The 13096-nt window shown below is 38.8% G+C and overlaps 1 protein-coding gene across 4 annotated transcripts in view; it reads right to left on the reverse strand.

The window, feature by feature from the left end:
• The window catches only part of neto1l (neuropilin (NRP) and tolloid (TLL)-like 1, like), a 90708-nt gene that overhangs the window by 13730 nt on the left and 63882 nt on the right, over positions 1 to 13096 (reverse strand). For all 4 annotated transcript variants that reach the window (XM_084747505.1, XM_084747504.1, XM_084747502.1 and 1 more), the window contains exons 7-8: positions 7231 to 7313; positions 6063 to 6208 (exon numbers count right to left, since the gene is read on the reverse strand). In XM_084747505.1, the coding sequence (XP_084603631.1) occupies positions 6063 to 6208; positions 7231 to 7313 (229 nt within the window). The remainder of the gene's footprint in view (positions 1 to 6062; positions 6209 to 7230; positions 7314 to 13096) is intronic.

Below are 13096 nucleotides of genomic sequence, written 5' to 3' on the forward strand. Positions count from 1 at the left end.
TTCCTCATCTTGTTCAGACTCTATCTTGATTGCGCACAGCTGCACTCTGTCTCACAACCACACTCCCGACGCACACACCTTTTATGTTTTTGCCGTTTAATAAATACTAGTAATGCAACTGTAGCAAGTCAGTCACCATCACTATGCTCATTCATATTTTAAAATTAGAAAAAAATTATTTATATCCAGCTACAAAAAAGCCTAAATAGCTGGCAGTCAGAACTGAAGTACAGAGAGTCGTTGCAGTAGAGATGATACACCAACTTGTCTAGTTGCTGTAGTGTAAACTGGCAAGATTTCATGACATTGTGGACTGCTGTTTTGCAAGTAGTTTTAAGTTTCAGCTCATCTTGTCACAGAGAGATGGTCTGAACTGGGCTTTAGTGCCCATTTTAAGTCAAGACACCTCTGATCCAAAATGCAGGTGCCTGAGCCTTTTCCATTGCTGCACCGAGACCCTGGAACACTTTCCCTCTTCCTTTTCCACATTTATTACAATTTTAAAATCCTAGCTAAAGAACCATCTTTTTGCAATGGCCCCTTTAAGGTGGAATAGGCGTTCTGGAAAAAAATATAGATATTTGTTGATAGATAATTGTCTCCCGTGACAGGCTAGATTTTCTAAAAAAAGAATGAATTAAGAGCCAAGAGGAGGAGGAGTCTAGTTTTCTCTCACACCATTTGAATTACAATATGCTCAAAGATGTGAAAAATAAACTGCCTACCCCAGCTTTAACAGGGCCTTAATTATTATATGTAATGCTTAAATTGTTTCTGTAACTGTTATTTACCTATATAGTTACCATGTAACTATATCCCAGTCCATGGAATTTGGATGATGTAAAAGATCCATCCGTCCATCCATCCATCCATCCATCCATCCATCCATCCATCCATCCATCCATCCATCCATCCCTACCTCTCATCTTACTGTATGTTACTGTACAATGGTGCAGCTTCCACACAGCTTCTTTTTAAAACCAAGATAACATGTTCAGAGACATTCTATTGTCTAAGAACCAGCCAAGATCTATAAGTTAAGAGACATCAGCATACTGTGTTGTTCTACACTGCTTTCATGCATACAGTAAGGACGCTTTAAAAGAAAAAAGAAGTGATGTGTGTAGAGGAGCCAGACCAAATTTCCATCTGCAGCCCCAGAGACGAGTATCTGTTGATGAGGCGTAACAATGCTGACAGCTCAGATGTCGCACAAGCACATTTATCACCTAAGACATAATTGCTTCTTGGGTAAAGATAGGCTTCACTTTCTTATACTTCAAATTGGTAATCTTTCACTGAAGTTACATAGCAGCAGTGGGTGTGTGTATGTGTGTGACTGAGCCTGGAAACAGAGCAAGATCAGTAGCATCAGCAGGTGTGAACACAGAAAAAATTGATAAAGGTGGATGTTTGGGTTCAGGAACGTTTCTCTTCTCGTTGGAGCATCTCACTGGGAGTCAGCAGCTATGAATGGTTCTCTGGAAGCTGGGAACTGGGAACCAGCAGCCGTGAACCAACATATAAAAGTTTCAGGATCTGCTGTAACAAGGGAGCGCTTAGTGTAAAAACTGCCCTATAAGCTGCAAATTGAGCTAATGCACTTGTAACAGAGTGCACACATATTTCTTTTCACCTGAGGAGGGAAATTAAATAACTTCTTACTGTATTTCTGTACTAAACAGTGTGTATAACCCCACATCACAGGTCAGCTGTTCTTGCCTGCCCTCTATCTTTCCTAAGCAATGTTTTTTTTTTTTAACACATATTTATTAGTTTTTGTAATTAATGTTTCATTGAAATGTGTAGTTATGAAAAGTTCTGGCTTTCTGTTCAAGCCACTGTCCAACTGCACTGTCCACTGTATTTAAACTGTGCTTGGAACAGTTTTTGTTGGATTATCATAATACTGTGTCTTTTACAAGTTTTCCAAATTTGCTCTGGTAAAAGCAAATAGAAGGTATCTCTAATAAGACTGAGAGTAAATGTCCGCTATTCAGTAAACTATTCAGTATTAAAGCATAAAAAGATGTTTTTGGTTAAGTAAAGAGAAACTTCGATGGGAACATTTAATGAATAGACTTAAATACAACAAAAACACATCTACCAGAGTCCTGCAATTGGTCAGGTAACTGTGGGTGAGACCACAAATATGTCTTTCTTTTGGATAAATCTGAAATGAAAATGATTGTGCAGTATTTTAAACATCTAAATCAGCTATTATTATCAGGCCCAATCAGCTGCCAGGGTTTTTTTTTTTATTGTGAAAGCCCACCAGAACCTTTGACCCCTAAATTCATCTCTGACAGTGATGTAGACTAGTACATCAAAATGGATGACATAAAGGCCAAAATAGCCGGCGGTGAATACCAATTGCAGACAATACATTGCGGAAGGCCAATTCATTTGGGAGGAATTTGGTGCGATAAGAGACTGTGAGAACAAATGTTTTCAGTACCTTTGATGCTTGTAAAAAGCACAGCAGCTGCAGCAACTGACAAACTCTTTTCCAAGAGTGACTGTAGTCTGTGTGTTTAGGCACAGGTCAGGTCGCAGGACTTATATTATCGGGACAGGGGAGGTCTGGATTTGACTTGGAGATAATTGTGGGTAACAGGCTGGCACTGGTACTCAGCTGTGGGGGTGTGGGTTTACAAACTGGACCCATGCAGGACTCTGTAATCTGCTACTTTCTATAGATGCCTAGAACTGGTACACTGAATAGATATTTGTAGTTGTAGGAAATGGAATTTTCCTTTAAAAGCCTGATACTATAAATGTTCTGTTAAATATCATGAAAATATTTAACATGCCTTTTGGTTTCTCAGGCACCAGTAATGTTTAAATGTTGTCTAAGGATTTGTTTCTACTTTTTGTATCTTGATAAACAATTTAAAATTTGATTACTTCAGCCTTTAAAAACATACACTAGTCTTTCATTATGAAATCAGCAATAGAAATAAAGATATTTCACTATGTTGTGCATAACAGAGTGAACACAAGTATGAGACTTTCAGATCATTACATCTTCTACACTTTCTATAGTTAAAATAGTCTTACAATACTTAAAAAAGAAATGTAATTGCACATACTACAGGTACATATACACTGGTAGTATTTATCTTGGTTGTTTTGCCTTGAATTCATAAGTTTTGGAGATATCAGCTGCAGAAATGTCTGCCTTCTCTCCAATATAATACAACTAGATGGCACTCGGCTTGAAAATACATTTGAAAAACTCATCAGAAATGTCTATTTCCAGACGTCATGACTGGGTTACTCAAGATACTACTTTCTTTTTACCATAGAAAACAAAAAAAAAAAAAATCTAGATAAATAGTACTACAAGCCAGAAGAAAAATGTGTAATTTTGTTTTTTTGGTGAATTGTCCCTTTAAACAAATTATGATGCAAATAAATTAGCTGCCTTACTCCACTGTTATCGATATACCATAGCATGTTTTACATTTTCTTCAAAAAACAAGTTTATTTACACTACAGAAGAAAGTTAAGAAGACACACTACACTGAGTTACTTCTACTTTGTGAGCGTCCCAGTTCTTTGCTGCACCTGTGTACATCCACTGTTGACAGGCTTGGTGCAGTGCTGCTGAGCTGTGGTGGATGCTGCTCTAAAGGCTGAGGTCTGGCTGGGGGATCGCCTGAGTGACTTAGGCAGAAGCGTTGCCCCGGCAACAGCACATCCTGGCTCTGCTTGGTGAAAAGGCCTCACAAAAGGGACACGGACTTCACAACACAAACAACTCCGCTGCCGCTGCTGTCGCCTGTTCTGTGGAAGCTGGCCACTTATCTCCTCTTATCACTGCAGTATACATGTACAAAGCAATATAGACATGTTGCTGGCGTACATGGCTGACTGTCCTTCAAGGTCTGGCGGTTGCTTATGTGTGGGTACAGTTTGTGTCATTCAATAAGTAGACCGTGCAGCACGAAAGAAAAGTGAGCACTGCTCACTTTTAAATAACATGGCTTCATCCAAGATGCATTATTTCTTCTTCCCAGTAACAACAGCAAGAATATGATGTACTGTGCCATTAATGGAGCAGTCTGAAAGGAAGCATCTGGCAGGGCTTTTTCCTTTTGCTGTCATAAAAATTAAGAGACAATTTCAGGAACTGTAAGAGAGACTCAGTGAACTACTTTATAAAGATAATTCCGATTAATTGATGTTGGTACTTATCAAGTCAGTGTATTGCCTACAGTAGATGGCGGTTGGCATGCCTCCAGTTAGGAGAGGCAGAGAGGGGCACCAGCACGGAAGCTGAGCAATGAACTACTGTGGACGTAGGAAGCAACAAAAGGTATTTCAGCCCTTATAAAAGGTCCACCTAAAAACAATCAATATCAGTTTAAGTCTAGGCTATATTTAGAATGTTTTCACTGCTTTACTTAGCCTTTTCTGAAAAGAAAATGTCACACTCTCCAAACCAACCAAACTCCATGGAGAAAATCAGCATTTTTACCTCACAGACCAGATGAGTAGCTGGTCTACTGCTGCCTCAATCTGTTAGTTAGTTTGTGTTATTGTGTGACTTTGATGAAGCTTAACTATCTTTTTAAAACCACAAATTCACACAATAACTTAAACATACTAAAACATCAAGGCAGCAGTAGACCAGTAGCTCCCATGTTGCGCAAGATAAAATGACTGACTTAGTGTATGGAGTTTGGTTAATTTGGTGAGCATGCTATTTGGTTTATAAAGTGAAAACCTCATATAGTGATAGATGGTGATAGTGATCAATATATGGATCGCTTATATGGATCAAAAGGTTTGTAACAGAATCACTCTGATACAAATACTGTTAAAATAATTTGCTTATAGTAACATCCAATAGTCTACTTACTGTGTTCATTTTGGGTTTTTTCATACATGACAGTAAAACTACAGTAATTCAGAAACCATTTGCTTGTGATGGGGACAGAAAAGTCAGGTAATGCTGCCTTGAGTGGGTCCATGGTGAGGGAAAAATATTGAAGCTATCGGTTTAATTAATTTATATTCATTTAATAAATTAATAGACAAATGTAAATTAGATGGTAATCTGCATGAGAAATAAAGAGATACAAAATAATTCTGTTATAGTGCTCTCTGACAGCAAAGTAAAGTAGTGAAAATAAATTTAGCATACATTTAATCTGATTGACCATTTTAGGTGGACCATTTTCTAAGAAGCTAAAGTATCTTTTCTTGCCATCTACTGTAGGTAAATAACCCAAACTATCCCTTTAACATAATTCTTTTATTTGAATCGTGTCACAATACATTTTCTGTGCATCTTTATATTGTTTTAAATTTTTATCTCTCATTATTTCTCCTTAAGAAAATGCAGATGCTGTGTTGAGCAGAGCAGTATGTGTGTTTGTATGTGTCATTATATGCCATTGACAGTGACATACTGTACACACACAAGCCTCAGACCCTCTTCATTCACCTCACAGGTACAAAGAATGCCCTCTGCAACCCCTGTCAAACTACAAGCTCCATCAATGAGGAGCCAGTGAATGAGAAAGAGGACTGTGTATGTGTGTGCAGTGTGTGTCTGTGTGTGTCTGTGTGTTTGGCTCAAAGAAAACAGGTAGCTGTCAACACACCGTAGCTCATCCTGATATTCCTTTGTCTAGCTATCTATTAAGAACAGTGCTGCTATAGTGCTGCAGTGCTGAGCTAAAATCCACCACCACTGTCATATTCACACTCACCCACAGGCAATATGCCCTATAATGGAAATCATATTCCTTGGTTTCCTGCTTGGTGCTGTTTAAATGGTCATAAAACTAAATGGAAACCTCTGACGGCACCTTTCCTACGAACGACACATGGTATAACTTGCCATAAACGTGGTCGATGCGCTTCCATCTTCATTTAATGGCTGCCACTAAAGACCAGACCTGTTTTATTTTGGCGTCTAGGTCGCTGTCACAGAGTGGCGGTCTGATGAATAAAGCTAATCAGTTTCCCTCAGCAGGTGGGTCATTTTGCAGTAAACCTCTTTTTATGATAAACAGCATGTGTGTGAGTGTAGATATGTGTTGTCTTACGCTCTTGGTAGGTTGTGAAGAGGATGCGGAAGCGGCTCTTGCGGCTGGCCTCGTCCGCCCACATGCGGATGACGCCCAGCGTGGAGACCAGCATAATGTCGTTGGCCACAGTCGAGCAAAACTTGCTCTTCAGGTCTTCAACCGAACTGAGATGAGACAGGAGGAGATAAGAACCCACAGATTATTATCAAGCAGGATGGTTATTTGCTTCAATAAAGCACATTATTCAACAGACACCTGCAGCAAACAGGGATCATTATCATGTGATCACAACTTTAAATTCTGGTTATCTCAAAATAAAAAGTTAGATTGTTGGGAAGCTCATATTTCTTTGTAAGCCCAAATATTATTTTCATTGATCATGATTTTAATATCATATTATCTTGAGATTAAAAAGTTCTGTCCTGCACTTGCAAGGCCAATTCTGACATAATTTAATCTAATTTACATCATAAAACCCTATATAAAAAATAATTAAATAGCCTTTAAACAGAAGTCTACCACACTGAACAAATCTTGCCTCACAAATTCACCCAACCCTTCTCTGCTCCTCAGCACCTGGCCCACTTTTTTTTTTTTGCATCTTTCAAAACTGAGCCCTCCTCAGTCCTGCCCCTCTTTGCTCTCTGCTCCATTAACAGTTTAGTGGACTTGGTACCTCGGCCAACTTTCTCGTTCCCTGTAAAAGTGACATAGATGGCCATATCTTAAGTTAGCTAATGTTACACAATGCTAGTTAACTAGCTAGCTGATTAATGTAGATTAGCTAGCTAAGTGGCTAGCATGTTGTTAAAAAATTAGCTAATTTAAGACGTGAATGAGTCACTTTTTGCAGCATCTTTTTACGGTCTTCAAAATTTGGATCTCTTTTCAATGTAGACAAGTCTTGCACATATCTGATTACAGGACAAGATAAAGGAGAAAGTGGACAGAGTCCCCAAGCTTGCTCAACTGTTATTAGACCACAGAGCTAAAAAGGATTGGAACTGAGGATTGGGGTGAAGTTACACTTTAAATACTTAAGCAGCAAAGTAAGTTGCTATCTCAAGATAAGAAGATCATGATCACAAGATAAAGATGCTAAAATGAACAAGTCAATGACCACTTTGAGCCTCTGCATGATTTATCAAAACGAAAGAGAAAGATAGGAAAAGTCAAAAAGTCGCACCTGCCACCATCATACACTGCCACAAAGTTGCGCTTGCATTCATTAGAATTGGCCATCTCATAGTCGAGAAAACGCAGATAGATCTGTCCAATGCAAGGAGGCAGATGGGAGAGAAAATAGGAGGAGAGAAAGCAGAGATCAAATAAGGAAATTTGAAGACATGACAGAGGAAAAAGGTGAACAAAATAGAACAGAGAGGAGTGACAGAAAAGATTTCAGCTCCTTCCCATTATGGCCTGTGCATCCTACTCATTATCCCAGTGCCTGATATAGCAGCTCTGTAATGAAATAAGACTGACAGACTGCAGCTTGTACAAAGTCATTACATACGCATATCAAATGAGGACTCAGAGACAGACAGAGTCTATTAGCTTTAGACTCATTATCCATATCTGTTGAGATAAGGCATTACACAAAACCTACAACCTTGTTAAACTTTAAGGAGACCTTGGACATTTTGCCACGAGCTTTGGAGCTTCAAGAGAGAAAATGTCATCCACTTACAGTTCATTTTGCTCTCCTCCTTTCTTGATCAATGGACTGTAGACTTTCAAACCACGGCAGATATATACAGTATATGGACTGTTTTATTATCCTACAGTAACAATCCCTCATTGAGTGAAATATCCACCTTGCTCTCCACCTTGACTCTCTACAACAGCCATTCTAGGTGAAACTAACACTTCCTGATTGCCTGAGCATCATTGTCTGTCACTCATTCATCAGGCTGAGATCGCCCAATCACAGCTATGGTTCTGGTTGGCTGCGCACAGCACCCGCCATCATTACGGTTAATGAGTGGACCGCTCCCGAACTGTGACAGGGAAATGTGACGCTTTAAATGCCCAAAGACGAAAGCTGCAGATGGAGCAGGATAATGGACCTCGCAATGTCAACTGGGCCTCCACAACATGACAAGTGAAATGGATCGGGGGGGCGAAACAAGCTCGCCAATTCCCTACAAGTTCTCTTAGTGGTGTCAATAATCTTCCGTCTAATAAAAATCTGACATATTCAGCCACTCCTCTGGCACAAGACTCAGGGCATATTTTGTCTTCCATGCTGTGATACTGGAATGAAACACTGCTCAAACCAAATTTTTATATAGTAACTTACATCTATCTCATAATTACCCATAACATCTACAGATGATTACATTTTGTGTCTATAAATTTGTTATTCTTCTTCTTCTTCTTATTATTATTATCATTATATTTGATTGTATGAAGTCAGTTGTTGTAACTGACCCCATAGGGACAGTTGCAACATGAACAAGATAAGACTTGGAATAAGACTTGTTGCAACCGTCTCCAGTGTATCCTATGTGTCTTTCCTTAAATTAATTAATCATCCAGAGTGTATGGACTTGTATTGATATTGCAGGGAGGGTTCGGATGATGGAAGACAATTTCTTAGCAGACGTCATGGTGGAGTGCTGTTGTGGTCTCGTCAATATTACATGGCTTTCCAATACAATGCCTTTTAATGTGATCAAAAGAATGAAATGGTGCATTTAAAATTTGGTTTCTAGTCAGGGTGGACGACACAGTGATTAGGTCAGAGATCTGAGAGGAACGGTACATGACATTGTTGGAAGTTAGATTAAAAAAATGCTGCAAGGATTTGAAGAAAACTCCGGTAAAGTAAAGTACAAAGTAGTTCCTATGGATTGATGATATTTAAAACTGGCTCCATTCCATGTGGCATGTGGCCAAAGAAGTCGGCTTTAATGTGTTACTGTTAAGGTTGTAGTCAAGGATAAGGTTATGGTTGGGATCTCTCAGCCAACTCTGTCTCCATTTGTTTTTGAGTTCGAGAAGCCAATAATGGGAAAAAGTACCTATAAGCATGTTAATTAGGTCACTTGGCCCAGTCATTCTACTGTCAGCTACAGTAGCAGCCAAATTAGACATGAAGTTTTCCACCTGCAGCACATGCAGTTAATGCACCAGTGTGTAACCAACAAAAAGTAATTTAATCAGTGGGGACTAATTACAAGTGCAAAGTACTGTTGATGAAGTGTACACTACATTTTTTGGTTGCAATGGCTGATTAAAGTGATCAGCCTATGACGAAGTGGGAGGAAGGTGGTGGCTAGTTTACTGCTTTGCAGCCAGAGATGGATGAATTGCATTAAATCCACCGGATCCATAAAAATTTTGTACAGGCATTTATGGTCCCTATAGCATGCATCTAACATTATGTTTTTTTTTTTATTTACTCAATTAAGTTTTCATTTATCTTGTTAAATATGTCAACATATGCCGGACGGATTAGCACAAGATTTTATTTGTTTGGACATTCACCTGAGACAATGAATGACAATACTGACTTTGGCTGCCTGGGATAATTATCCAGGCCAGCAATCTAATGTCAGCCACATATTCACAAACAGACCACGTATACGGGACTGCTTTGTTGAAATATCTTTTCTGTGTAGCCTACTGTTTATGCCAGTAACATATCTTTCAGTTTTATTACTATACACAAAAACTGCTTCCATTCAAAAATAGTTAAAACAGATTCTCAGCCCAGGGCTAAGGATAACCCTAGGCTAAGAGTTGAGCTTGGGATAACCTCCTTTTCACACACACATATTATTAACCCAGGGTTAACCTTCAGGATTATAGATTCACACCTCATTTTTACCAGCTCTAGGCTCTGAATGCTCATTGGAACATCAGTTAATTTACATTCTAGGTCGACGGGTAACAACATTTTAACAACCCAGTTTTAAATCGACACTTTTTGGCCCTGTGTCTAGTTGGTGTTCGGGTGACGGTCCCGCAAACTTGGGGCAAACCATGCTCTGGAGGGTTGGGCAGGGCCAGGAAGCCCTACGCTAAAGTCAGGTTTAGCCCACTATGGAATTAATCAGGATTGTACCAGTGTGAAAGCTTTCTTAGCCCTGAGCTAAGAAGGTTCTAGGAATGCTTTTAGCTCTGAGTGGAATGTGAAAAGCCCTTAAGATGGTGAACATGTTAAATAAGGTAAATGTTATACTGGCTAAACATCAGCATGTTAGCGTTGACATTGTGAGCATGTTAACATACTAATGTTAACATTTAGGCTAAAAGCACTGCAGTGCCTTAATAAAGCCTTACCAAACTGCTGTTAACTCTTTTTTTCTAATTATCTATGAAATATATCTTTTTAAAATGTAATTTTGTTTTGTTTCATTTTATGAGTATTATATATTTCAGAGCTGCACTAATGCATCAGTGCATTACTTAATATGTAATTTCAGATTATACATAGTCTAGTCAATTAAAACTAAAACTAAGGTGAACTTTTCATAACTTTGCAATGCATTAGGAGCAATATAGCGATGACCATTTATGATGTACTCTTGCAAAATAAACCAATCATGTGCTTGTACTTTATGTGGAAAAACAGCATGGCTCACTGAATCTATTTATTGGACTTTTTACCTAGAAGCACCACAGATGTATAACCGGATCTAAAAAATCCAACTACTGTCATTCTGCTGCCAGTGTGAACTGTAAAACCTGGAACACTGGTGCAGGACAGATGGAAATGTGTCCTCTGGACATGGTAACTATTATATGTGCTGATAGTTGCAGGCTAAACTTGAAAGAACAAAGAACTAAGAAAAGCTTTTGCAATTATTGTTATTTGTCAGAGGGTGGAAACACAGTGATAAAAGAAAAAGCCTTTATACTTTGCTGCCACATACACCCTTTTATGCTGTAAAAGATGACAGCCTTATGGTCTTGAATCAAAAACATATTTTTACTACATGAAATAGTGTAAATCAGTTTTTCCCCAACTATTTTTCTGGAGACCCGCTTTTTTAAAATGACAACCCATCACGACTCATTTCATAGTAGGCCTTATCACTAAACCTTAAGAGATTTACTTTGTGCATAAATTAACTTTTCTGACCTTTTTTAATGCCATTTCTGTATCACATTATACTATACTGATGTGTGTTACTGAAAACATAAACACGTTAAATATTTTATAAATGAGAATAAAGGCATTTTGCCTGAGTTAACAAGCCATCTTATTGTTTTTATTTCTTCTCATCTGGAAAACAAGTTTAGCCTACTTCATAAACCACGCAAAATGTGCATTTAGGTGGAATTAATAAGCTCTCATTTTTCTTCTCTCATCAGTAAAACAATATGCAAATACTAAATGCTTTATGAAAAGTGTACCACAGATATAAATTTTAAGTTTGCAGAATTTCTTCCATAGTCTTCTATTTTTGGGGGGACCCAAATAAAATCTCCTGTGACCTACTTGTGGGTCCCGACCCAGTCTCTGGGAATGACTGGTGTAAATGGTAACACAGGCTGCAATTGTTTCCATTTGCATTCTGCTGAGTTTACGCATAGAAATACAATAAGTGTAATTGTCATGCCTGTGTTTTCTTTACTCAGCCTTTGCATTCCCTAAAGCGTTGTGTGATTGATGCCAGTTAGTAGATTTGACTGGAGAGGCGATCAAGAAGGCCTCATTATGAGAGAGAGACATGCACAAACCCAAAGGAAAGCTTTTCATATTGTCTTTTTTCTCTACAGCTTTTGTTGCTGGACTCTTCTAACTGACCAATGATGAAGAAAAATCAGAGTGCAGATGGCATCACAATGCCAAATGACGGCAATGGATCAGATAGATACAATCACCAATTTGTAGGAGGAGAGATTGGCTCCAGCAGGAAAATAGGCTGCCTCTTCATTGATTCTGCAGCGCCCAATAATGACGCAGAATCCATCACCGACCGCGGAAGAATATGTTCTCACAGTGTTCGTGCTGTTCATTACAGTCAGAATAGATGTCCATATTTTGGCCATTATCTTCATGAAAAGATACAGAAGGTGTCAGACAGTGCAGGCAGGTGTGGTTGTGGGAAACAGACAGGACACAAATGATGTCTGAGGAAAATGCAGTTACTGTTATGAGTCAACACAAGGCAACTAAAATATATTCCTCCACAACTAACAGCTGTCAGCTGAATTTGGACAGCTGTCCAAACAGGAAAAAACCAACAAGATGAAATGTTACAAGAAAAACACAGATTGCAATTGATGAGAGTTGTTATATTGTACAATTTAGTATCCAGTTCTTGTCATTGAAACACAGATTATCTCTTTATCCTAAAAGGTGACATTGTGCTGCACAGGCTCGCCACTAACTGCATGTGTTTTTTTTTTTTTTGTTGTCTGGTTGTTCTTTACATTACTTTTTGTACTTTTTTTTTTGAAGAAAGGCTTTGTGAGCTGGGAGAGACTCGAGCCTCCAACAACCTGTCAGGAACGGCACATTCTGTATCAGATACTATCATAACTTTTATACTGACTGCTATAGCTGCAATAGCCCAATATCGAGCTAATAATATTGGTCAACCGATATATCGGTCAGGCTCTACAAATTTTGTTTAGTTTTTTTTTAGGTTGTTTTCTGAGAAATCTATTTATAGAAGAAGCTGAAATTAAAATGACACATGGTGGTGTAAGGCAATCACATTATGGCATTAAAATTGGTGCAGTGCTGTCACTTCTGGCAACAACACATGGTCATTACTGCTTACTTGCAGGTATATCTTTCGGCCAGTCTCGCCTTCCCTTCCCTTTCACGCCATCTCTATCTTTGCCATCTGCCACCTCACCCCTAAACTTCATCCCTATACATTTACATCGCCGACAAAATGCATTATTAAGTATATCTTTCCCTCATCCCCTCCTTCCCTATTTTTCCTCCTCCTCTGTCCCCCTCTCCTCCCTTCTCTCTGGAGTGCTCCGGTGCAGTCTAATTAGAGCCTCCGGTATAGGATGTCATTATCTCTCTGCTGTTTCTGGCACACTGGGTACAGTGCAGTACTGTATCAGCATAGGGAAAT

This window comes from Lutjanus erythropterus, chromosome 21 (assembly GCF_056507025.1).
Source record: "Lutjanus erythropterus isolate fLutEry1 chromosome 21, fLutEry1.hap2, whole genome shotgun sequence".
In the NCBI taxonomy this organism is placed as follows: domain Eukaryota; kingdom Metazoa; phylum Chordata; class Actinopteri; order Lutjaniformes; family Lutjanidae; genus Lutjanus; species Lutjanus erythropterus.